Source organism: Osmerus mordax, chromosome 22 (assembly GCF_038355195.1).
Source record: "Osmerus mordax isolate fOsmMor3 chromosome 22, fOsmMor3.pri, whole genome shotgun sequence".
Lineage (NCBI taxonomy): Eukaryota > Metazoa > Chordata > Actinopteri > Osmeriformes > Osmeridae > Osmerus > Osmerus mordax.
Window position 1 is genome coordinate 4,884,502 of NC_090071.1, and position 25,245 is coordinate 4,909,746.

A 25,245-nucleotide genomic window follows, 5' to 3' on the forward strand; every position below is an offset into this window, starting at 1 on the left:
GTGAGAGAGAGAGAGATTGTAAGAGTAACATGAATTTGAAAGAGACATGCAGAGAGGGATATAAAAAGGGAGAGGGATGGAGAGAAAGGGAGCGCATGAGAGAGTTAGACAGAGATATAGAGCAAGAGAGGGAGAGAGAGAGAGAGAAAGAGAGAGAGAGAGAGACAGGGAGCGAGAGATAGGGAGAGATAGAGAGAGAGACAGGGAGCGAGAGAGAGGGAGAGAGAGAGAGAGAGAGAGAGAGAGAGAGAGAGAGAGAGACAGGGAGCGAGAGAGAGAGGGAGAGAGGACGGTGGAAAGCGATAGCTTTCTTAAGTGGATAGAAAGTGCTCCCTTTTGACTGAAGCTGTGAACTGCAGGCTGGAAATACACGGGGCTGCCCGTCCCTCACACTCCTCCAGACACACACACACATATTCACACGCTCACACACACATCTACACGCATGCTCTCATGCACACACACGCGCATATATTCACACGATCACACACAAATCTACATATATTCACTTTACATTGTACATACACAAAAAGAGAGAGGAAGAGATACTATTTTACTGTAAAGGACAGGTTTAAATCTAGTGTAGTTTAATAACCTTAGTTTCTCTTGGTCACAACTGAAAACAGTTATATAAAAACACTGGAAGCGCATCTGTTACTTAAAAAAAATGTGTAAGGGTGAACATGTATGTGTGTGTGTGTTTGAATGTACGTGTTGGTGAACGTCTGTGTGTGTTGTTGGACGTGTGTGTGTGTGTGTGTGTGAACGTGTGTGTGAACATGTGTGTATGTGTGCACATGTACACCCCCATAAAGTGAGCCTGCCTAATGGCCATGCTAAATGATAGAATGTCTAATATGACAGCGTTTTAGATATATTTAAAAAAGAAAAAGAAGAAAAAAAATCGTAATCTCCATTAACAGATTATCTCACACTTAACAGGCTTTAGTTCCGGGTAGAGGATATGGAGTATTATTTTATTTAGCTGCTTTTCAGAGGCAATCGTTCGCCTGCTTGGTTCCACAGTAGAACGCTCCGGTTCCTTCACAATCCTGCGGGGATTAGAGAGATGATCCTCCCAGGGATTAAGACACAGCAACACAGAGACACGCAGCAGAGAATAAGCCAGTTATGTATTTGATTCATTTCAACCTGTCTTATTACAACACACTGATGGACGGATTCCCGACCCACGCTACTCCTTTAATACCACAAGTGTGTGTGTGTGTGTGAGCGTGTGTGTGCGTGTGTGTGTAATGGGACAAGGTGAGTGTCTAATACAGCTTTGTATCTTCATTCCGTGATAGTGTGCAGTAAAACCCACAGCTGATTAAAACAGGCGTGCTCTGGGCCAGCCAGCGTCTCTCTAAGCCTCTGTGTGCCTTCTGATTGAAGGCAGCCGTGATGGTTTATATGTGCATATAACTATGATTAGATTCTGCATCATGCTTTATAATTGGTTTCTTTTCTTGTGTGTGTGTGTGTGTGTGTGTATGTTTGTGTGTGTGTGCTCCTTCCAGGTGTCATCACCAGCTATGGTTTGTGGATGAATGGCGCCCTGGTGCAGAATTCCTCCTCTGATTGGCTGACGGTGGATGACCTTTCACCCTGGAGCCTCCACAGCTTCAGAGTGCAGGCCTGCACGGCACAGGGCTGCGCTCTGGGGCCTCTGGTCAGCAGGACACACACACACATATACATAGACACAGACAAGGACACACACACAGACAGACACACAGAAAAGGACACACATGCACGTGAACACATGCACACACAGTAATAAAACACCCCTCCTCTCACGTGTGGCATATTTGCATTATGGTAATGTCACTGGTGTGTGTGTGTGTGTGCGTGTGTGTGTGTGTGTGTGTGTGTGTGTGTGCGTGTGTGTGTGTGTGTGTGTGTGTGTGTGCGTGTGTGCGTGTGTGTGTGTGTGTGTGTGTGTGTGTGTGTGCGTGTGTGTGTGTGTGTGTGCGTGTGTGTGTGTGTGTGTGTGTGTGTGTGTGTGTGTGTGTGCGTGTCAGCTGGCAGGAGACATCATAAAGGTGATCAATTCACGGGGCTCAATAAAGGCCCGTCTGGAGGGGCTGACATTTGGTAGAAATGCCACTCAGGACAGGACACGCCTCTGATGGACCAGACTTGGGCGTTTTTCCAATATGGACGCCATATTTAGCCAAACACAGCGGTCTGCTGACGCAGCAGTGCATGGGCTAAGGGGGAGGCAGGAGGGAGAGGAGGGAGACATGATGGGGAGACTAAGGAGGAAACGTGACAATGCCGTTTGTGTATTTGCATGGCATTTTACTGTAACACAATGTGTGTGTGTTCTTGTGTGTGTATGTATGTTCTTGTGTATGTATCTGTGTGTGCGTGTTCTTGTGTGTGTTACCAGGTTGAGAGGCGTACTTTGGAGTCGGCCCCGATTGGCCCTGTGTTCCTGGAGTTGAGCAATGAGAGCCCTCGTTCTGTCAAAGCCAAGTGGATCGGCCCTGCCCAGCCCAATGGAAACATGAGCTACACACTCTTCTACACACTCACAGGTAATACACACACACAACACACACACACACACAATAGTTGTCTTCCCCACGTTAAACGCAAAAAAAAAAAATGCTGGATACTAACACACATATCCACGCTAACACTCATACACTAGTAGCACACACACATACCCACAATTACAATAATAACTGCACACACACGTTCAAGTTCAGCAATTGTGGCAAATAAGTGCTTAAGTGGTTTTATTTCTAATGTATTGTGCTGTGCAGGTCCAAAGTGCAGCTGCATTAGCTTAGTAAGCACAGCAGCTCCAGTGTGTCTGAATGAGGGGCTTCCTGTTCTACATGTTGTTAATTTGCCCTGAGCTGATTGTCAGCAGTACTGGAGGTAGAGAGAGAGACAGAGAGAGAGAGAGAGAGAGAGAGAGACAGAGAGAGAGATGAGAGAGAGAGAGATTCAGACTGAGAGAGAGAGAGAGAGAGAGAGAGAGAGAGAGAGAGAGAGAGAGAGAGAGAGAGAGAAAGAGAGAGACTGAGAGAGAGAGAGAGAGAGAGAGAGAGAGAGAGAGAGAGAGAGAGAGAGAGAGAGAGAGAGAGAGAGAGTGAGTGAGTGAAAAAAGAGAGAAAGTGCTTGTGGGAGGAAAAGCTGCAAACAGAGGTGGATCTCATGCTCTGGTCTGGTTAGCTTGGTCAGCTAACACACAGCGAACCGGCACACACACACACATTTAGACATATTTTCTATTATGTCTTTATCCTCGTTCCTCACACATCCACGTAAGGTACGGCTAAAATAAATCAGAGAGGAGAGAAAAGAAGAAAGATGTGGAGACGAGAGCAGAGAAGAAAAGAGAGGAAACAGAAAGAACAGGTCAGGAAAAGCTAGAGAAAGGGAGGAGAGCAGAGAGGATAATAGAGAGAGGGAGAATAGGATGGGAGAGAGGAGAGGAGCGCTCAGGACATTGATAGTAATCAGACTTGTAGCATGTGCTCCTGACCCCTCTCTCTCTGTTAGAGTGTTAGCTGGACGGGCGCTTCCGCACGCCTTTGATGTGGGCTTCACACAGGAACACACAGATTACTGGAGGAGGAGGAAGAGAGGGGGATGAGGAGGAGGAGAGACCCACAGCTTTACACTAGCTACCCATGCTTCCCTTTGATACACACTGCCTTTATGTGCCACGTGAGAGATGTGGAGGTGTGTGTGTGTGTGTGTGTAAAGATGGCATCAGAGCAGGACAGGGTAGCCTAAAGATGAAGTGTTGGAAAGGTGGTTGTCTAGATTTGCATGTTTTAATTCACAAACCCCTTATTCTTTGAGTTTCCCAGTGTAACCTCAATAACACGATCTCTATCAGGGCACTCTCCTGCTATACTTCCTCTCCCTTCTCTTCTCCTTCCCTTTCACCTCCTCTCAACTCCTCTTCTCACCTCTCCTCTTTCCTCTCACCTCCGCTCCTCTTCTTGTCCCTCCTGTCTCCTTATCTCCTCTGCTTCCCTGCATTCACAGCTAATACAGGATGCGTGCTAAGTGACAGCTCTCTCTTTCTCAATGTTTCTATATCGCACTCTCTTTCACTTCTACCTCTGTCCTTTCTTCATCTTCCTCCCCCTTTCTCTCTCTCCTCCTTTTCCTCCTCCTTCTCCTCTCTCTCTCTCTCTCTCTCTCTCTCTCTCTCTCTCTCTCTCTCTCTCTCTCTCTCTCTGTGGTGGAGTTGTTGAATCGTCCACACACACTTTATACCTATTGATTTCTTTATTGTGCCACATTCCATGGACTTTCACCCCCCCTCCCTCACACACATACAAAGAGCACACACATATACACAGCTCACCCCACACACACACACACACACATAGTACACACTGACAAACACACACACTATACAGCTCCTGTGAGATCTAAGTGGAATTAATGTGATTGTAATTAGCGCAGGGCCGTATATCCTGCTCCTCCAGCAGCCCGGGAGTGGAGTCAGCAAGGGACCACCATGGCCCACCCTTGACCTCCCTGGTGTGTGTGAAGTGTGTGTGATGTCATGCCTATGTTCTTTATGCCATTCAGTCTCTGTTCTTTCATCTCTTTTTTTTCCTTGTCTCTCTTTCTCTTCGTTTTTTCTCTCCGATGACTTTACTGAGGAAAATGAACAAGGAGACAGAACAAGTTTTGAAAATGAACAAAATATTTAAAAAGTGTTGACTGCCAATATTATTATTTGTTTTAATTTACCTTTTTCTCTCCCTCCCTCCCTCTCTCTATTCTCTCGCTCCTCCCCGCCAGGAGCAGAGGAGTCAGCAGGAGAGCTGTCGGGGTGCGAGGCCGGGGGCTGGGTGTCTCTGGGGGGGCTCCAGCCCAGCTCCTCCTACCTCCTGTGGGTGAGAGGCTGCAACAGTCAGGCCTGTGTGGAGAGTCAGCCTGCTGCTGCCACCATGGCCCCTGCAGGTACTGGAGACACACACCATACACACTCACACACATGCATACTGGACAATCAAACATGCTGCACACGCAAACACACACACACACACTCACTCCTAGTTTGTGTACGCAGATCTCTCCTTCATCCCTTCTCATTTGATCTCCCCTTCTCTCTCTCTCTCTTTCTCTTTTCTCCCTCTCTGTAGCTCTCCCTCTGTCCTTTATGACAGTGCTAACAGGACCTCTCATCCACTTGTTAAATTGTTGTTGATTTTAATTATGACTCTTATGGTTCAGAAATGTCACAAATGTCCCTTTTTACGACGGTCTGTCCACATGGAAGGAGCCGTCTCATTGGCTAAGTAGCTGCAGCTTCATTCACTCTGCTTAATGGTCCACACACACATTCTGCACGGATTTACTCACCAGTCAGGCTTGCGTGAGTTTGTGTGTGTGCGCGCATGTGTGTGTGTGTTAGAGGACCATTATCTTGGTGATATAATGACCAGTATTTCTAAGAAAGACCATCTTTAGAGTCCATCTGTCTTCCTTGAAGAAGCAGGGAAGTGGAGGAACAAGACATTAAACTATCTCCTACATGTGTCAAACATACACACACACACATCCACACACACACATCCATACACAAACACCCTCCTACACACTTACATTTACAATTATGAAACACACAGTTACACACACACACAAATCCTTGCACACTTTATGCCTCATGCCCAATAAACACACACCCAAACGTACTGCTCTCTTGTCCATCTGTTCAATGTTAGCATGATTACAGCGTGTGTCACAGGCATGCTTGTAGACCAAGAGGCCTGAGCACTGCTTAGATCTCTAACTCCCACACTCTCTTTATTTCTCCCTCTGACTACATGTTTGTGTGTGTGTGTGTGTGTGTGCTAAAGTGTGTTTTGTAGTGTATGGGTATGATTAACTAGTTGAATGGAAGTTGATTATGCATACTGATAAATGCCATAGCTGATCAGAACAGACGAGACACACACTCACACTCACACATACACACACAAACTCAGACACACACACGCTCTCTCTCACACTCTCACATACTCAGACACACACGTCTTGCCAAATAGCAGTCACAAAACAACAGAGGCAGGAATGAGGAAAAGTTCTACTGAAATAAAGAAATGTTCAAGTTCAAAACAAAGACAAGAGGAAGTGTAAAGTATAAATTTTAAATACCACTCCTCCCCCCCCTCTCTGTCTTCCTCTCTTCCTCCTCTCGGCAGATCTTTAAACTTCTCTACGTCGATCTGAAGCCCTGTCTCAATCCCTCCTTGTTGTAAGAGAGAACAGAGAGAGAGCAGAGCTAAGAGAAGGAGTGGAAACATAAAAGTGCATAGTTTAAAATGATTAGTGACATGTCTGATATACTTGCAGCCTGAGCACACACACACACACAGGTGCACACAGGAGATCACTTGCAGTTTAGCCGAGACACACACACTTACAGACACACACTCTCCCCAGGAAATCTCCATACACACACCCAAACTCACTCCCAAGGTGCATACGTACACAAACAGATAAGTCATTCAAACAGTCAGTGTTGGGGTGCTGACCCTAGGGCCACACAGTTAAACACTGTAGTGATTAGTGCAGACTATGGAGACTTTCAGGACCCCCAGGACCCCCTCTCCAGGACCCCCCCCACACACACACACACACACATACACAGGTCTCCTTGTTTTCTGCTTGCTGCATTCACTCTATCTCTATCTTCCTCACACACTTATTCTACCTTTTTTGTAGTCTTCTATTTCCTTCCTTCTCTCCCTCCGTCCGGAGTGGGACCTGAAATATGGAGGTGAATTATGTTAATCACATATTCACACTGAAACTAATTTTGGGGTGCTGACATGAGTGATGTGCTTGACCTCCAGCACACACACAGACACACACACACACACAGACACACACACAGACACAGACACACACAGACACACACACAGACACACAGACACACACACAGACACAGAGACACAGACACACACAAATGGTGTTGCTTTCTTTGTTTTCGTTCTCTTTTCTTCTCTCCGACGTGGCCTGTTCACCGAGCTGTTTCCTGTCTTCCCCTGTGACAGATGAGTCTCCAGGGCTGTGTCTGTGTGTGTGTGTCTGTGTGTGTGTCTGTGTGTGTCTGTGTGTGTGTGTTTGGGGTCCAGCCACCAGACTGACAGACGCAACTCCCATCCATCAACACATTAGCTATAACCCTCCCTCTACAGGCTCTACTCACACCAAGAAAAAACACACCATCACCATCATCATCATCATCATCTTAATCTCCATCATCATAACCCCTTCACTCAAATCAAACATCACCTCATTTTTAACCAAATCTTTTTCTAAAGGATTCCTTACTGGTGGGTTAAAGGGTTCCGACAAGTCGCACATTTTCAGCCAATGTGTATTTATTTAGTGGCCAACACTATTAGTGGCACATCACTCTCAGCTACACCCCCTCTGTCTATTTCTCTCTCTCTCTCTTTCTCTCTCACTCTCTGTCTCTGTCAGGAAAGTCTTTGTTGTAGATCACAGAGTTAACTCCTGCCATCATCTGAATGATCATCCCTGACACATGAGAGTGGAGAGAGGAGTTGAGGGGAGACAGAGAGAGTCCTACATGTATGGAGAGCCAAGAGGGTCAAAAGACACCACGCTGTTGTGTCTGTAGTTTGGGGGTTCAGAGTGTTCTGAGCACGCTCAGTGCTGTGGAAGGCTTTTAGATGGATGAGCTCCAGGAAGTCACGTTGTGTGTGTTTGTGTGTGTGTGTGTGTGTGTGTTATGTAGTGCATAACCTCCAGTGTGTGTAATATAACTGTTCGTTCTCTGTTCTGCTCTGCTCATTTACAAAAAGAAATATTCTTCTCTTCCATCCATTCCTCCCTTTCTCTCTTCCCTCCAGTTTATCCCTCCAGTTTTTTTCTCTGCTTCCCCTATAAACTGTAAACATATGCCTTCATCTCTCCTTCTCCACCCCCCCACCCACCCCACCCTCCTTATATAAACGCCCCTTTTCCTCTCCCCCCCCCCCCCCCCCCCCCCCCAGCTCCAGAGGGAGTGCTGCCCCCCAGACTGGAGCGTGCCGGCCCTGCCAGCCTGCTGGTGTCCTGGGCCCCCCCGGGCCAAGCCAACGCCCCAGAGCTGCTCCGCTACACACTGCTGATGAGGCTGGCCCCCCACGGACCTCTGCTCCAGTAAGAACACACACAGCGTTAGGGTTTAACATACACACACACTCACACACACACTGTTCTGGCCTTTAAAGGGTTATCAAATTGTCTAGTGGGCAGAGACATATTAGGTGATTGATTGATTGACTTGATTGATTGATTGTGAATAGTATACATACAGTATGGCCACGAGAACATACATATGCAATAAACACTGGCCTGGAAAAAGAGAGACAGAACGAGAGAGTGATGAACAGAGAAAAAGAGATGAAGATAGAGAGAGAGGGGAAGAGAGAGAAAAAGAGAAGGTGTTGTAACCGGAAAAGAAGGAAAAAAACTGTTGTGCACATTTGATATGTATTCATTACATGCTTCCTGACAACAAATTGCAATTTAATCCAAAAAGAGGAGATTCTCATTCAGCAGTAATAAATAAATGACTAGTCCCATGTATTATATATCACTCCTATTTCCTCATTGCTGCGCTATGGACCTCATTGTTTCATGTGATTTATTCATCATGTCCTATGGAACATTTCTATACACATTCTAGTCACTCTCTCTCTCTCTCTCTCTCTCTCTCTCTCTCTCTCTCTCTCCCTTCTTCTCTTTCTGGAGGAGACTAGTGCAGCATTCATTCACCAATTACCAAGCATCCTATTCTTTTGACACTTTGTTAATTGGAGCCCAGCTATGGGATATCACAGGAGCAGCCATCAGTACAGGTGTCTACGTGGTGTCTAGGGGCGTGTGTGTCGGTGTGTGTATGTCACAGGGTGTGTGTGTTGCTGTGTGTGTGTGTGTGTGTGTTACAGAGTGTGTGTGATGCTGTGTGTGTGTGTGTCAGTGGTCAGTAGATGGTCCTGATTTAGAAACCAAATAGACAAGTACAGGAAGGAACACTGGCAAGACAGCTGAAGTTAGTCAAAGGAAATGTTATTATTCAACATTGTTGATGCATACCAACACAATTAAACATACTCCACCTCTTCCTGTGTGTGTCTGTGTGGGTGAACACATGCTTCCGTGTGTGTGTGTGTGTGTGTGTGTGTCCTCCCAGTCTTCTGGAGAACGTGAGCAGCACCTACAGCTACACAGTGGAGGGTGTGTCTCCCCACACAGAGTACCTGCTCAGACTGGTGGCTTCCAACACACACGGACACACAGCCAGCCGCTGGACCAGCCTACGCACTGCTGAGGACGGTGAGCTCACACACACACACACACACAGGCACAGGCACACACAGGACTAGACACAAGCACGCTCGCTCGCACTCGCACCACACACACAGACACAGCCACAAACACAGCACACACAGGCACAAACACGCACAGACACACACTTATACACACACAGACACAGATACATAGATACACGCACACCAGGCACACAGACATACACATTCAAATGGAGGCATTCAGTAGAAAAGAGAGAGAAATAAAAGAGAGAGGAAGATAGAGAGGGGGAGAGAGAAACAGCCCATCTGTTTCCAGGGAGCAGGAGAGAGGGGATGGAGAGAGAAGAGAGAGAGAGATGAGGTAGAGAAGGGGGAGAGAGAGAAGAGAGAGAAGGGAGAGAGAGGAGATGGAGTGGAAGAGAAGAGGTAGAGAGGAGAGTATGGGAAGGTGTATAGCATCTCTAGGTGACCTAGCCTGTGTCATTGATGGCTAATTGCTATAATAGAATCATATTAGGCACTAGAACAGACTCTCTCTGCAAAGTTATAAATTAATTACTCACTCTCTATCATCACATACATTATAATTATATCGCCTGTATTTGCATACAGTCAGGATGTGTTGTATTATGGACCATCGCCTTCTCATTAATATGCAGAATTAACTTCTCTGCCACTGCCCCACACACACACACACACACACACACACACACCCACACACACACACATGTTCAGTTGTAGAGTTAATGCTTCGTATCAAGAGGGTTCAGGACTGCAGTCTCTTGCTGTTCTGTGTGTGTGTTGGCACATACGTGTGGCCTGCTACATTCTAGGGTGTTCTGGATAATTATAGAGGAGTCGGACACTCGTTCTACGTGCATGTGTGTGTGTGCTTTATAATAGATTGGCTTGCCATTCTGGCTGTGTACATCGTTCAAAGCCCTCTCTCACTGGGACTCTTACAGGGAGAACATGTGTCCAGCCCACACTGTCCAGCTGACTATATCAATCAACACACACACACACACACACACGTCTCTCCCATTTTTGTCTGTGACTTTGAGAGTGGCACGGCAGTAGCTGCCTAGATGAAGCCATGGTGCTTTTTACCAGAAATAGGAGCGTTGTTTTCAGCTGTGCCCTGTGAAACAGCGAAATGGCACAAGATTCCCCCCCCCCCCCCATCAGAGGCCGGTCGTCCGCCCGCCCGCCACACAGGATTATGGGAGATGCTGTGTTTTAGTGTCTGCTAGCACCGCTAATAACGACTTCCTCACATCTGTAGCTGCACACATTCTGTCTCTCTCTCTCTCGTTCTCTCTCCCTCTCCCCATCTCTCCATCTACGTCTCTCATAGACACACATACCCACATCTCATCATTGAGGCCCATCATGGTGAAATAGTGTGCAGGGATGCCCGCACTAAATTAACACCGGCAAAGAACTGAGGAGATTCTTCAAAATAATGTGTCTGAGTGAGGTGATGGAGGAGGGGTAGAGGACAGGCAAGGTGGCAGGCGAGAGGAAGAAAGACAAACCAACACCTATTTTCTTTCTTCCTTCCTCTTCCTGTCTCTTTAATTTGAGTTCCTCCTCCTCCCTGAAACGGGGGCAAACCTAACATCCGTCAATGCATTTGTATTTAGGGCGTGCAATTCTCTATTTTAGAAATTGCCCAGAGGTTTTAAACAAGTGTACACACCAGAAGGAATGCCTTGTTTTCTATTGGAGAACAGACATGTGGGGTTTGTTTGTTTTGGAACCCTGGGTATGGCTGACCACAGAGAACATTTGTTTGTGTTTCTGCTGGAGTATATTTTAATTAATCACGAACTGTAAAAAAATTTAATTGTCCTATATCATTTTTCTTTAGTTTTGAAAATAATTCCAAAATTTACTTCACAGTAAATGTTTTGAAGTATCTGAAAAATGTAACCAGAAAATGCATAAGCAATCCCGTTCTTTCATTCAGTATTTTTTTTCTTCGTACATGTGTTGTTATAAGGTACAGACATCAATGCATAATTTCCAGAGGGGTTTAAATCCCTCACTGTCCTCTCAGATTGAAAAGGCAAAGAGCCTGGCTACACACCAAACCTTGATCTGTCCCAACGCCACAACCCTGTGTTTAAATAAACACAGATTGACACACCTTGTACCCCCCCCCCCTCCCCCCTCATCGCACGCAGACACTTACTCTCTCTCACACACACACAGACACACACACACGCATACACACCCCAATCAGGCCAGTGAATTGACTCATCTAATATTGAGTGTTTCCTGTGCCTTGGTGGGAGCTGGCCTCTGTAGAGGAAGAGGCTCTTCATTACCTCGGTTCTGTATTGGGTTTGTTTGATTAGAAACATGAATTCTATGTGTAGTGTCATTACAGCCTCTTTCTTCTCCCTCTCCTCCCCTCTCTTCACTACGTCTGGGGAGGAGCAGGGGGTATCACCTAGTCCACCACAGATGAGGGCTTTAAGTATTCACGAGGAACCACTCGCTTCTCCCTTTTATCCTTCCATTAAAATTTTATATCCATCTTTTTAATGTAATTTCGTCCGTGAATTCTTACTTCTCAGACCTGACAGATAGTCCTGTGAACATAAACTTTGCCATGTTCGACAGCTCCTGCCCTTTGTCTTTGCACATGTTCTCCCCTATGTGTGTGTGTGTGTGTGGATGTGTTTATGTGCGTGCGTGTGTGTGTGTGTGTGTGTGTGTGTGTGTGTGAATATGATGATTTTACTGTGTTTTGGGGATCTGTGACTGTATCAAGAATACGGCTTGATAATAAATTAAATATCTATATATTTTTTTATGAAAACACCCCATCTTTATCGTGAGTGAACAGAAACTGATTTTTTTTCTTCAGTATTTCAGTATATTTCATATATCTTAATACAATGTAATAGTATAAATCTTCATTTATTAAGTAAAACATTTTCTTTGTGAACTAGACGCATTTCATGGCGCTTATAGTGATCTGAATTTAATAGTATACATTTGTGGATTTGATACATTTGTATAGATTGAGCACATTTCAGGGTGTTATGTGGATATGGATGTAATTCCTTTGTAAGCCAGCCGTACAGCTGTATCATCCTCCGGACGGAAACCCAACAATTTGTCCTCTTTAACACCGCCGTTCCCGCTCACCTTCAAAAGGCCCCATCATCTCCTCAGCGAGACCTCCGCCAGGCTAAAAATAATCCCCCTCCTCCCCCCCTCCTCCCCCGCCGTCTCCCCCGGCCTTGTCACTTGATTGTGTTATTACTATGCTAACCAAATCCTTATAAATGTGATTTAAGGCTTGGCGGCCCGTGCTCTTGTTTAGCCTTCTGCTGTGGCCATTTACTGTAGGGGTAGGGGGGTGGTGGAGGACAGGAGCGAGGGAGGGAGGAAGGAGAGGGGTAAGGGGGAGGGAGGGAAGAAGAGAGGAAGGGAGGAGAGGGATAGGGGGTAGGGTAGGATGGGTGGAAGGGAGGGAGGGAGGGAGGGGTAGAGGTAGGGGTAGAGGGCGGGGGAAGAAGGGAGTAATGGAGGGAGAGTGGAGGGGGTCAGTGGGTGAGGGAAGGAGGAGGATGCAGGGAAGGGGGTCTCTAAGTATTTCAAACGAAGCACCATTACAGCTGTTCCAGAGCAGCTTGATTGGGGCCGAGAGAGAGAGGGGGAAGGAGAGAGAGCAAAAGAGATGGAGTGCAAGAGAGTGGTAGAGAGGGAGAGAGAGCAGGGGGAAAGGGAAAGAAAGAGGGAGGAATAGAGGGAGCATGTGAGAGGCACAGTGAGGGAGAGAAGGGGGAGAGGGGGAGAGCAGGCCCGTTACTGGGCCTGTGTTCTTGCCTGTACCCAAAGAGCAGTAAAGCATCAATAAAATAAAAAAGCACCTGCATCTTAAATGAAATTTCAATTGAAAAACTTAACAGCCCTTCAAATTGCAGAATTTAACACGGCCCAGTAAAGCCTAAATAACACTCAGAAACCTCAATGTTGAGGAGAGAGAAGGGGAGAGTGGAAGAGGAGAACCAGATTGGGGGAGGGAGAGAGAGGGAGAGAAGGGTAGAGGAGAGATGGAGGGGAGGAGAAGGAGAAGAGGACGAGAAAGGGAGGTGGATTGGGAGAATGGGTGGGTGGGTGGGCAGGGTAAATACAGGCTTTGGATGGTAGGAGAGCGGAGGGGGGGGGGGAGACAAGTTTTGGAGGAGGGTGAAGGGGGTCATATTCAAGGTGACTCGATTGTCTCATGTGGTAAAATTATTTACAATTAAGGCTTCTCCAGAGATCAACAGAGAGAGGGATGGGGGAGTCTGGCAGACAAACAGACAAGACAGACAGGCAGGCAGTAAACAGGCAGACAGGCAGGCAGTAAACAGACAGACAGACAGACAGGCAGGCAGGCAGGCAGGCAGTAAACAGACAGGCAGACATATAGATTGTCAGGCAGTAAACAGGCAGACAGACAGACAGGCAGGCAGGCAGTAAACAGACAGACAGACCGACAGACAGACAGACAGACAGACAGACATTAAACAGACAGACAGGCAGTGGGAGCTCCTTGGTTATTCCTCGCGTTTCCTGGACCTTTGTGGTAATTGAATCAGTTAGAGTGCTGAGTGGAGCAAGCATAAAAACCTGTTAACCTAAAGGTCAGCAGTGTGCATTGTTTATTTATCAGGACCAGGAGGGATGGAGGGAGAGGAGCCCCAGCAGCCCTGTCACACTCTCGGTATAAAAAATCACCCTCAGCTTGAGCACTGCTGGCTCGCTGAAACACACACACACACAGACATATGCACACACACACAAACGTACACATTGGAATCACAAAAACAGGAATGTAAACATGTGGATATGGACTCCCAGGTGCCAACTGTAAAACCTCTGTCACTCTCTAGCACCAGGATGTTATATCAATGTTTTATTTACTGTATTGTGTGTTAAACAGTATGTGTGTGTGTGTAAGTGTGTAGTGTTGGGTGGCTATGGTTAACTAGTTACATCTCTCATTTCTGGTCCCCTGGTCATTACTGACTGGTACTGAAGATGTAGACTAGGGGTACTAGGGGTGAGGTAGGGGTGAGTAGAGAGCTCAGGGGTGAGGGTGCCTCTCTCTCTCCACCCTCAGATCCCGGTAAGTCCTAAAGGAGCCTGTAGCGGTTAACGTTAGCACTTAGAGTCTCACACAGCACGCTCTGAGAACGCCCAGTCACCTTGATCTAGCTGCCCTTGCCAGAGCACCATTACCCGTTTCTGTGTGTGTGCTCACGCGCGCGCGTGTGTGACCATTACCCTGGTACTGTGGGATGTAAATGGAGAGGGGAAACATTACCTTTAAATGAGCTTTCATGGGGCAGAAATATCAATCAGACCCAGGCAGGGGGGAGCAGGAGGGGGAGAGAGGGGCAGGGAAGGCAGGGAGGGGGAGGGAGGGGGAGAGAGGGGCAGGGAAGGCAGGGGGAGGAGGAGGGGGAGAGAGGGGCAGGGAAGGCAGGGAGGGGGAGAGAGGGGCAGGGAAGGCAGGGGGGAGGAGGAGGGGGAGAGAGGGGCAGGGAAGGCAGGGGGGGGAGGAGGGGGAGAGAGGGGCAGGGAAGGCAGGGGGGAGGAGGAGGGGGAGGACCAAGGGAAGACTCGGCAGACATGGAGAGGTAAAATTACATTCTTTCCATATTTAACATATTGAGAGAGGAGAAAAGGAAAGGAAAAGGCCAAATGGGAAACAGAGGTAGTAAGAGATTAAGAACGAGAGGGAAAGAGAGAGGGTGCAACATGAAGAGCTCTAGAGTACTGGTGTTCCTGCCCTTGTCTCGCCTGTTGGCTCACCCTGAGTGAGTGTGTGTGTGTGTGTGTGTGTGCGTGTGTGTGTGTGTGTAGGTGTGTGTGTGTATGTGGAGCTAGTGAACCACTTTGAGAAAATGACCAGTCAGAAACTTAAGTGATTACACCGCTGGTCCAATCTCTACTCCTCTCCACTTATCTTTCCTTCTCTCTCCTGTCTTTTCCTTTTCTCCTTTCTCCTCTCCTCTTTGCTTCTCTCTCCTCTGTTGCCCAGACCCTGGGCCTACAGTAGTCTCTCTCCTCTGTTGCCCAGACCCTGGGCCTACAGTAGTCTCTCTCCTCTGTTGCCCAGACCCTGGGCCTACAGTAGTCTCTCTCCTCTGTTGCCCAGACCCTGGGCCTACAGTAGTCTCTCTCCTCTGTTGCCCAGACCCTGGGCCTACAGTAGTCTCTCTCCTCTGTTGCCCAGACCCTGGGCCTACAGTAGTCTCTCTCCTCTGTTGCCCAGACCCTGGGCCTACAGTAGTCTCTCTCCTCTGTTGCCCAGACCCTGGGCCTACAGTAGTCTCTCTCCTCTGTTGCCCAGACCCTGGGCCTACAGTAGTCTCTCTCCTCTGTTGCCCAGACCCTGGGCCTACAGTAGTCTCTCTCCTCTGTTGCCCAGACCCTGGGCCTACAGTAGTCTCTCTCCTCTGTTGCCCAGACCCTGGGCCTACAGTAGTCTCTCTCCTCTGTTGCCCAGACCCTGGGCCTACAGTAGTCTCTCTCCTCCTCAATCCTGTCCCTCCTCTCCTGCTTAGACTGTCGGCCCAGTCTCTCCTCCTATTCAGTCTATCGTGGTTGACTAAGCTGGACCCAGTACCTGGCCCTGAGCACGTGTGTGTATGTGTGTACGTGCGTGTGTGGTGATTTGCACATTGTTCCATCCTATGTTTTAATCCCTGGAATAGGGCCCACCGAATCACTGTTTGTCCTTGTGATGTCACTCTTCACGTCCGTCGCTGATAATTCTGTAGAAATAAGTCCACTCTCCTCCTTTCTCATCTCCTTAGCACTAACACACACACACACACACATACACACACACACACACACATACTCTGAAGCTGATGAAAGGATCTAATGTGTATTTTTTTCTCTCTTCTTACCTTACTTTGGTCAATCTCTCCTCTTCTTTCTCCCCTCCTTTCTCTCTCCCTCCTCTTCCCACGCAATCTCTCTTTCCCTCCCCTCTTTTGCTTTCATATTTTCTTTGTCTTTCTGCCCCCCTTCTCTTTCTTTCCCTCCTTGTTTCTCTCTATCTCTTTCTCCCTCTCTCTTTCTCTGCCCCACAGCTCCAGGGCCTGTTGACCCCCCCGTGGTGTCACAGCTCCACCCCAGGAACGCCACCCTGTCCTGGGCCAGCCCTAGCCAGCCCAACGGGGTCATCACTCACTACACTCTGTACCTACACTCCATCCTTCCTGCTAACCAATCAGACCTCAGCACCACATTGCCTACCTTGACCTCTCACCAATCAGGTCCTACCACCACACAGTCAACCCTGGTTGCTGGCCAATCAGGCCTCAACCCACCCCTGCCTACTAATCAATCAAACTTGAATACTACCCGGACCATTGACCAGTCTGGTGGCAACACATTTGTACCTGCTTCCCCCTCTGGCACCAACCCCAGCCAGCTTTCCACTACCCCCCTCGGAACACACCCCACCCACAACACCCCCCAGACAGCCCGTGTCCATGGTAACACAACCCAATACACTTTCCTCCACCTCCAGCCCTATCAACTGTACGGCCTGCAGGTAACGAGACACAAAAACACACACTGTCACTGCTCTACCCTACTCTGCTCCACTCTAATAACTGTACTGTACTCCCACCCCCTCTCCCCCGCCAGGTTGAGGCGTGTACCCAAGCAGGGTGCTCTCTGTCTGGGGAGTCCCGGCCCCTGCGCACCCCCCCTGCTCCACCAGAAGGGGTCCCGGCCCCCCAGCTCTACTCAGACACCCCCACCTCAGTCCTGCTCTCCTGGGGGGCACCCCAGAAGCCCAACGGACCCCTGGAGGGGTGAGATAGGGGAGAGTGAAGATGATGAGAGTGATCTTGAATATGAATGGATTATTTTTTCACAACAGAAAGTAATCTTTTATTAATCCAACCTCTTTTCCGCCCTCCCTTTCCAACTGTCCCACTATGCACCCTCTCTCTATGTGTGTACTACTCCCCCTCTTTCTCCTCCAGCTGGGTGGTAGAGAGGAGGGTGTTTAGGACCCAGCAGGTCTCCCAGGTGGGTCGGGTCCCGCCGGGACCGGTTCCCCTCTCTTACCAGGACAGCTCGTCAGCGCTGAGCCCTTGGACCTCCTACCAGTACCGCCTGCTGGCCCAGACTCAGGCTGGCACCGGCACCGGGCCCTGGAGCTCCGTCACCACCAGACCCTCTCGTCCCGCCGGGCTCAGCCCACCCAGGGTGCTCATCTTGGGGCCAGACTCGCTGGAGGTCGGTGGGAAGGGCTGGAGGTGGGATAAGGGTGGGGAGAAGGTGGTGGGGTCTAGTGGAGTGTAGTTGCTTGTGAGAGGGATGAATGAGAACGATTGTGTTGTTAGGGTTAGTGATGTTATATAGTCTCAGTGGAGTGTTTTTAGTTTACAGGTTTTTTTAAGATATGACTTTTAAGTTTCATATGATTAAAATGACCTTTAGTTTAGTTGTGTGTTTTAGACATTGAGGAGACAAAGTCACGTGTTGTCTCTGAGTTTAACAATGAGGACAGTCTCCAGTCTTTCTCTGTTCACACATATACACACACACTGTCATACGTACTTAACTCAGTATTCAGACAGACACTAAACTCAAGGTCCCCTTCAGGAAGTGGGAGGGGTCATGATCTTGTCTGATGCTACTTCCTTCCTGTCGGCCATCTTGAGGATGGGAGGGATAAGGGCTCGCTCATATGCCAGCTTATCCTAAATGAAACCTTCCAAATGAGCTGATCCTACCACGCCCACACACACACTCACACACATGCACACTGAGACACACACACATTGAGACACACACATGAAGACACACGCCTCCATACATACTCGAACATACACACACCATAAACTCACACAAACGCTCATGCTAACACACATCAAACTCACACACACTCACATACCAACACGCCCTTGTGCTAATGCTAACAGTATGGATATGCTAATACCCGTCATCACCACTGCCTGGAGCGTGGGTAGCAGCTGCTTTGGGGTGAGGGGTCAGGGGGTGTGGTACAGTTCCTTCCTGTCTTTCTGTCCTTGCTAATTAGGACACACTTCAAAACTGCTTTCTGATCATATCTGACCTTGGTTACAAGGGGGAAGTGCTATCTATCTCTCTCTTTCGCTCTCCCATAGAAACAAATAGCTGTGGACTATAACTTGTCCGTAAGAAAGGAGCTAACTTGCCAGACCAGTCCATAACTACAACAATAGCTAGCATGGCTAGGTCATAGAGACAAATCTAGCTAGCATGGGTAGTTCATACAGACAAATCATGGCTTGTCCTTAGAGACAAAGCTATGTTGAATGGCTGGTCCATAGAGGCACAGCGAGCTAGTGTGGCTTGGCTCCCATACAAACACACTTCTGGGTAATCAATGTAGCCAAACAAGCTTTGCTGCTTGCCAGGCGCTTTGTCTAAACACAGTACTCTTGTATAGTGTACACACACACACTAACTCTCCCTCTAGCTCTGTCACACACACACACACACAGACAAACACACACTTAGGCACACATTCTCCTCCAGTAAAACATGCACAAACACACACACACTCTTCTCCCCGTCTTGAGGAAGAGCCAGAGACACAGTCAGGGATGCTGCAGACTTCAAACAAAGTCAACATTTACATAAACGACTTCTGAATTATTCATGCTAAAAAACCCAGCCCATGGTTCTGTTTTCCTGTTGTTGTTGTTGTTGTAGTACATTCCTTTTCTTCCAAACATTTTTTGTTTCATTAATTTGCTAACCGTTGCATTGGCTGAGGAGATGAGAGCTGAATCTGACTCACTACACTTGTAAGAGGCGGAGACTGCCCCTCGATTAGCATATGCGTAACTATTTTTACAGATTGAGACGTTTGTTTTGTGTTTGTTTGTTTGTTTGTTGACATGTTTGTCTCTGTGTTCCGTAAGGCACAACGCCATGTAATAAGTGTCCAATTGTACGCTCAGTCTGTGGTGAATGGTCTAGTTCTTTACTTTAATTAATCTTTGTTTCAAATGTCTCATAAGTAGCCGGCGTTGAACAGCTTGTGGCTTGTCCATGTGTTGTGTGTTTACAGTAGGTGTGTGTGTGTGTGTGTAGGTGTGTGTGTATATGTGTGCATACGTCTGCGTGTGTGTGTTTGGCCTTTGTCTTCAGAGTATCTGCCAGCCCCGGCCCATCTCGTCACCTCCTGGTCTCTTCACCATCCTCAGATTACATAAGGCTCTCCAATCCCTGAACGACTGCCCTACACACACTTTGGCAAATGAGCTACCTAACGCAATATCATCCTGCCACACGCTTGTGTGTGTGTTTTTATGCGTGTGTGTGTGTGTGTAGTGACAGCATAAACTACATTGTCATCTCTTAAAAGAATAATCACTCATCCTCTTCATCATCATCGTGATCATCATCATTTACTACTTGATCACTTGTACTATATTTCTCAGAGTCTGGATTTAAAATATCCTTTCATCCCATGTGATGTTTCCGCTCATGTGATTTTATGAAGTGTGTGGGCGTGCGTGCACCCCCCCCTAAAATGCTGACAACCCCAGTTGTTCCCAAATCAAATGCTGTGTTTTTTTGCATGCAGCAATTCCATTACTGTGGTTTCATTATTTTAGCATGGTGTGTGTGTGTGTGTGTGTGTGTGTGTGTGTGTGTGTGTGTGTGTGTGTGTGTGTGTGTGTGTGTGTGTGTGTGTGTGTGTGTGTGTGTGTGTGTGTGTGTGTGTGTGTGTGTGTGATGTGTGCGTGTGCACGTCAGGGAAGATGAACCCTATTTTAAATGAAGGAATGTAACACCTAAGTCAATGTCAGACCGTCTATCCACCAATGATGAGGAGGCACACACACTCACATGCCGCTCACACAAACTCACAAACACACAACATGACTTCCTGGAGCTCATCCATTTAAAAGCCTTCCACAGCACTGAGCATGCTCAGAACACTCTGAACCCCCAAACAGCCAACCAATGAGGCCCGCTGAGTCTCTTGTACTGTTGATGTTCCCCCCAAAATTCCAACTGTTCTCATTTGTAACAGATTTTTTAATTTTACAGTAAATCTACTGTATATAAATACGTCCTGTATGTTATGTGTATGCATAATATTCAGAATATTTGTATTGTATACTTGTTGGTGCAAATCACATCTTCCGAAAACAGCCTGAAAGATTTATTCACGGTTTACTAGGTCAAACTAAGAAAAATGTGTCCTGTGCACAACAAACAAGAACAAATTGAGTATTTATTTAGTGATCCTAAACATGTTGTTTATTGTATTGAGTGGCTTCTTCAACACTTTTATAATATGCAAGAAAATGAAAACGAAAAAAACAACGAATGCCGACAGGAGCCCCTTTTCATTGTACCGTGTCAATTGTATTTTCGTCAATTTAGTGTTTTTGTGGTGTGTGTGTCTCAGGTAAAATGGATTCCACCACTAATCGCGAACGGAGAGATCGACCGCTACGAGATCCGACTCCCAGAGCCTCGTGTCTCCCACACTGGAGCAGCGGCCCTGATCGCCACGGTGACCGACCTGGTTCCGTACACCAACTACAGTGTGACGGTGCTGGCCTGCTCCTCTGGTGGCGGCCATGTTGGAGGCTGCACCGAGAGCCCGCCCACTCTGGTGACTACATTACCCACAGTGCCGCAGGGCCTGAGCCCGCTGGTGGTGGTGCCAATCAGCGAGTCCTTCTTGGCCATATCCTGGCAACCACCCTCCAGGCCCAGCGGACCCAACGTCAGGTCAGCCATTTTGTTTTTCTGTGTCATATGGTGTGATTCTAAATAGTGATAATCTGATTCAGAAAGGATTTTTGCTACTATGTCTCGTTGTTTTTGCTTCTACTTTTCTATTGTTCTATCTCTCTATTAATCTCTCTTTCTCTCTCTGTCTCTCTCTCTTTCTCTCTATATCTGTCCCGCATTCGGTGTGAATATCAAGCACTGAGACTGTTGTATCCTGTTCTGTTTCTGTGGCGATTAGGCCCTAAATAAAGCTGTGTTTTTCATGGCGGACGATTAACATTCATGAGTGTCTCTCCTTTGGCGTCCCAGCCCTGACGCGTGTTTGTGTAAGTGGGCTGGTAAAAGCTGCTATTAAGCCCCTCAACTCTGATTACACTGAAATTAACATCACACTGCAGAGAGAACACAAAGGCTGCAGAAACTAGAGAGAGAGAGAGAGAGAGAGAGAGAGAGAGAGAGAGAGAGAGAGAGAGAGAGAGAGGAGAGCGGGGAAAGAGTGGGAAGAAGGGTGGGGGAAGAGAGACAGAGAGAGAGAGAGAGAGAGAGAGAGAGAGAGAGAGAGAGAGAGAGAGAGAGAGAGAGAGAGAGAGAGAGGGAGAAAAGCGACTTAACTTATAGAGGCAAAAACTGAATGAAAAAAAGAGTGAACACAGGGATAGAGTGATGCAGTGAGTACAAGGCCATAGTTGAAAGAGAGAGGGGATCAGGATTGAGTGTGTTTGCGTGCTTGCGTGTGCTGCATTTGTAGTGCTTTTGTGTGTATGTGTGTGTGCTGGTGCATGTGTTTGTGGGTGCATGTGAGTGTGTGTATGCATGTGTGTTTGTGTATGTGTGATTAACCCTGTGATTCGGTGTGTGCCCTAAGCTATGAGTTGCGGAGACGTAGAATGCTGCAGCCCCTGGCCCCCCCGCGCCCCCCCCAGACCCCGCCGGCCCCCCCAGATCTCTGGCTCTCTGTGTACACGGGCCCCGAATTGTTCCACGAAGATAAGGGCCTTAGCAGGTGAGATTACCCAAAATGAGCTCTAGAACAAACTCCGGTGCTGTGTGTGTGTTGAAGTGTGTGTGTGTGTGTGTGTGTGTGTGTGTCTGTCTGTGTGTGTGTGTGTGTGTGTGTGTGTGTGCACACCGGCTGCTTTGCAGCGCTCTGATGCCATCTTTTAATGCTGCTCAAAGATACATTAAGCAAATATCCGAAGAATTAAATTGTTTTTTTCCGTAGCTAATCTCACTGTGGCAGAAGACTTGTGCTTCTGCTTGCTAAACGGCTTCATCCCACATAGCCTTGCTGGCTTTAGTTTATGCACACATGCGCACACACACATACACTACAGCACACACTCATAGGTAAAGCACAATGGGCTTTCTCTGCTGTCCTCGAATGTTCCCATCTCATGAGTGTTTTTTTTTAACTCTGTGCTGTCTTTGTCTGTGTTTGCTTGTGTGTGTGTGTGTGTGTGTGTGTTTGCGTTTGTGTGGCAGGTTTACCTGGTACCAGTACCAGCTGGTGGTCCACAACCAGGTGGGCAGCAGCTCAGGGGAGGAGGTGACAGGGGTGACCCAGGCAGGAGTGCCCCTCCGTCCCCCCACCCTCTCCGCCTGGCCTCTTAACCACACCCACGTCCTGGTCAACTGGACCGAGCCTTGTAAGAACCAGCACCACAGAACACAGTCCTGTACCTGGCTCTGGAGACATGTGGATGGAGGGAGGGAGGAGCGAGGGAGGGAGGGAGGGATACAAGTATAGGGGAAGAGGGAGCAAAAGAGTGAGAGAGAGTGAGAGTAACGAGAGAGAGAATGAGAATTAAGTTAAGTTAGGTGTGATGTGGTGTGGCTGTATTAAAAAAGTTTCTAAAGGTTTGAAAAAAGTTTTGAAAGGTTGAAAAAAAGTTTGTGAAAACATATATTTTTAAAAGGTTTGAAAAAAAGGTTTCTAATGGTTTGAAAAATATTTTCTACGTTTCTAAACGTTTATAGGTTTAAAATATATTGGAAATGTATTGATTTCAAATGTATTATGTATTGATGTTAGGGGTGTGCGATACTGCAAAATTTGGTATAGATCCGATACCAAGTAAATACAGGGCCAGTATTGCCAATACCAATACTTTTTACTTTTTAAAATCAGCGTATCTACTATCTACTTTTGTGTCAGGGAAAGCAATGCCTCATAATTTATGAAGTGAATGCATCATCAATATGCTAATTTGAATTTTCATGATCATTGAATGATGTTGTGATTAGTTGATCATGATTATGATCATAATAAAACACAAGACAAAGAATTTTGTCAAAAATACTGTTAGTATATTGTGCTGCTGGGTCATGTTACTGCACGAGCACACCGGTGTTGTGCCAAGGCATTTATCCCCGCCAGGATTTGCATCCCCTGGCCGCGGGAGCGCGCGTGCATTCAGAGAAGCGGAGTTTAACTGCTGCACTTCGAATTCACCAATTAAATGGAACAAATAGCGACGTGGAAGACTCAACAGGGTTTTCCATAGTAACAAAGGACTCATTTATCTACATAAATACGTTTATTTGTCTGTTACATTAAGGCGACGTGTGAATTGTTTAATGCGTCGTTTAGTATTGTGGATTAATCAACAGTGTTTTCCAAAGTTCCAGCAAAAGTTACAGAGGGGATACACATTATACCAGGCCCTTTTTCACCTGATGTAATGTGTATCCCTTCTGTAACTTTGGCTAGAAAAGAGCAGACATCTCCATATTATCTCAGGTTGTCCAAAAGAACACAGAAAATAACACACATGATGGCAGAACAGTCCCTTTGCATGTTAGGGGAGGGGGTACACATTATATCAGGTGAAAAAATGGCCTGATATAATGTGTATCCCATGATTCCTCTCGGTAACTTTTGCTAGAAAAGAGCAGACATCTCCACAAATACACATATTCATGTAGATAAATGAGTCCCTTGTTACAATGGAAAACCCTGTTGAGTCTTCCACGTCGCTATTTGTTCCATTTAAGGGAGTTGTGTACTGAATGTAGAGAAGAGAAATTGAAACGTAAGTATCAATATCATCACGCGAGTATCGATCATACTGTACTGATAGTACTGATACCAACGTTGGTACCGATACTATCAATACTTTAGATCGATCCGCCCACCCTTAATTTATCTACTATAGGTGTAACATCTGTCTGTCCAATTCCTCTCTCCTTTTCTCTCTTTCTCCTGTTGTCTCTATCTCTCTCTCTCTCTCTCTCTCTCTCTCTCTCTCAGCTTTACAGGACCTTCAGGGCAGAGTGGAGCTCCACACAGTCACGGTCATCTCCTCCGATCTTGAGGAGCGAACTTTGACCTCTCCCCCAGGGGTCGTCTCCATGGTGATAGGCGACCTGCGGCCCAGCACGCACTACAGGGTCTCCCTCCAGGTGTTCAACGGAGCCCACAACATCTCCAGCCCCGAGGTCCTTGTCCTCACAGCAGACGGAGGTGTGTGTCAGTGAGAGAGTGTGTGTGTGTGTAATAGAGAGATAAAGTGAGAGATGTGTATCCCTATATTGCTGTGTTTTCCTGTTTGTACAAAGTTTTAAAAATGTTTTTAGTGCTATTACTTTCTCCCCACCCCTATCTCTCCCCATCTCTCACTCTTTCAACCTCCTTTCCTCTCTTTTTTATCTCTCCCTCTCTCTTTTTGTTCATCTGCTCATCTCTCTCTTTCTGTCTGTATTTCCATCCCATCCATACCGTCTCTCCCCTTTCTCCTCTCTCCTCTTTCCTCACTCGCTCTCTCTCCTCTCTCTCTCCTAATCTCACCCGCCTGATAAACAGAGCATCGTAACATCAGCAGTAGTTAGGAGGGAGAGCCCACGGGTCGTTGGTCCTGGAGGCTGCTGGGCTGGGGTCATTATTATACAACCATAAGAGCAGCCCTCTTTAACTGCTGCTCTCTCTCACACACACACACACACACACAACCAACCCCCCGACACACACATACTAAAACCACCAACACACACACAAACACAGTCACATATAGACACACGTTCCTCATACGTTTTGACACACCTACTGTACACTCACACATATGTAAACACTCACACACACACACACTACAGCTAAACTGTAATAATAATAATTAAGTGAGGCATTAAGTATGTCTGTGTGACT

At 47.2% G+C, this 25,245-nt stretch overlaps 1 protein-coding gene across 1 annotated transcript in view; it reads left to right on the forward strand.

The window, feature by feature from the left end:
* Nucleotides 1-25,245, forward strand: part of ush2a (Usher syndrome 2A (autosomal recessive, mild)) — a 269,485-nt gene that overhangs the window by 198,990 nt on the left and 45,250 nt on the right. The window contains exons 42-54 of the mRNA XM_067260969.1: nt 1,521-1,672; nt 2,396-2,543; nt 4,801-4,947; nt 8,016-8,163; nt 9,200-9,342; nt 16,430-16,538; nt 16,770-16,896; nt 16,992-17,161; nt 17,336-17,591; nt 20,773-21,101; nt 21,970-22,107; nt 22,587-22,750; nt 24,355-24,567. Coding sequence (XP_067117070.1) covers nt 1,521-1,672; nt 2,396-2,543; nt 4,801-4,947; nt 8,016-8,163; nt 9,200-9,342; nt 16,430-16,538; nt 16,770-16,896; nt 16,992-17,161; nt 17,336-17,591; nt 20,773-21,101; nt 21,970-22,107; nt 22,587-22,750; nt 24,355-24,567 — 2,244 coding nt within the window. The remainder of the gene's footprint in view (nt 1-1,520; nt 1,673-2,395; nt 2,544-4,800; nt 4,948-8,015; nt 8,164-9,199; nt 9,343-16,429; nt 16,539-16,769; nt 16,897-16,991; nt 17,162-17,335; nt 17,592-20,772; nt 21,102-21,969; nt 22,108-22,586; nt 22,751-24,354; nt 24,568-25,245) is intronic.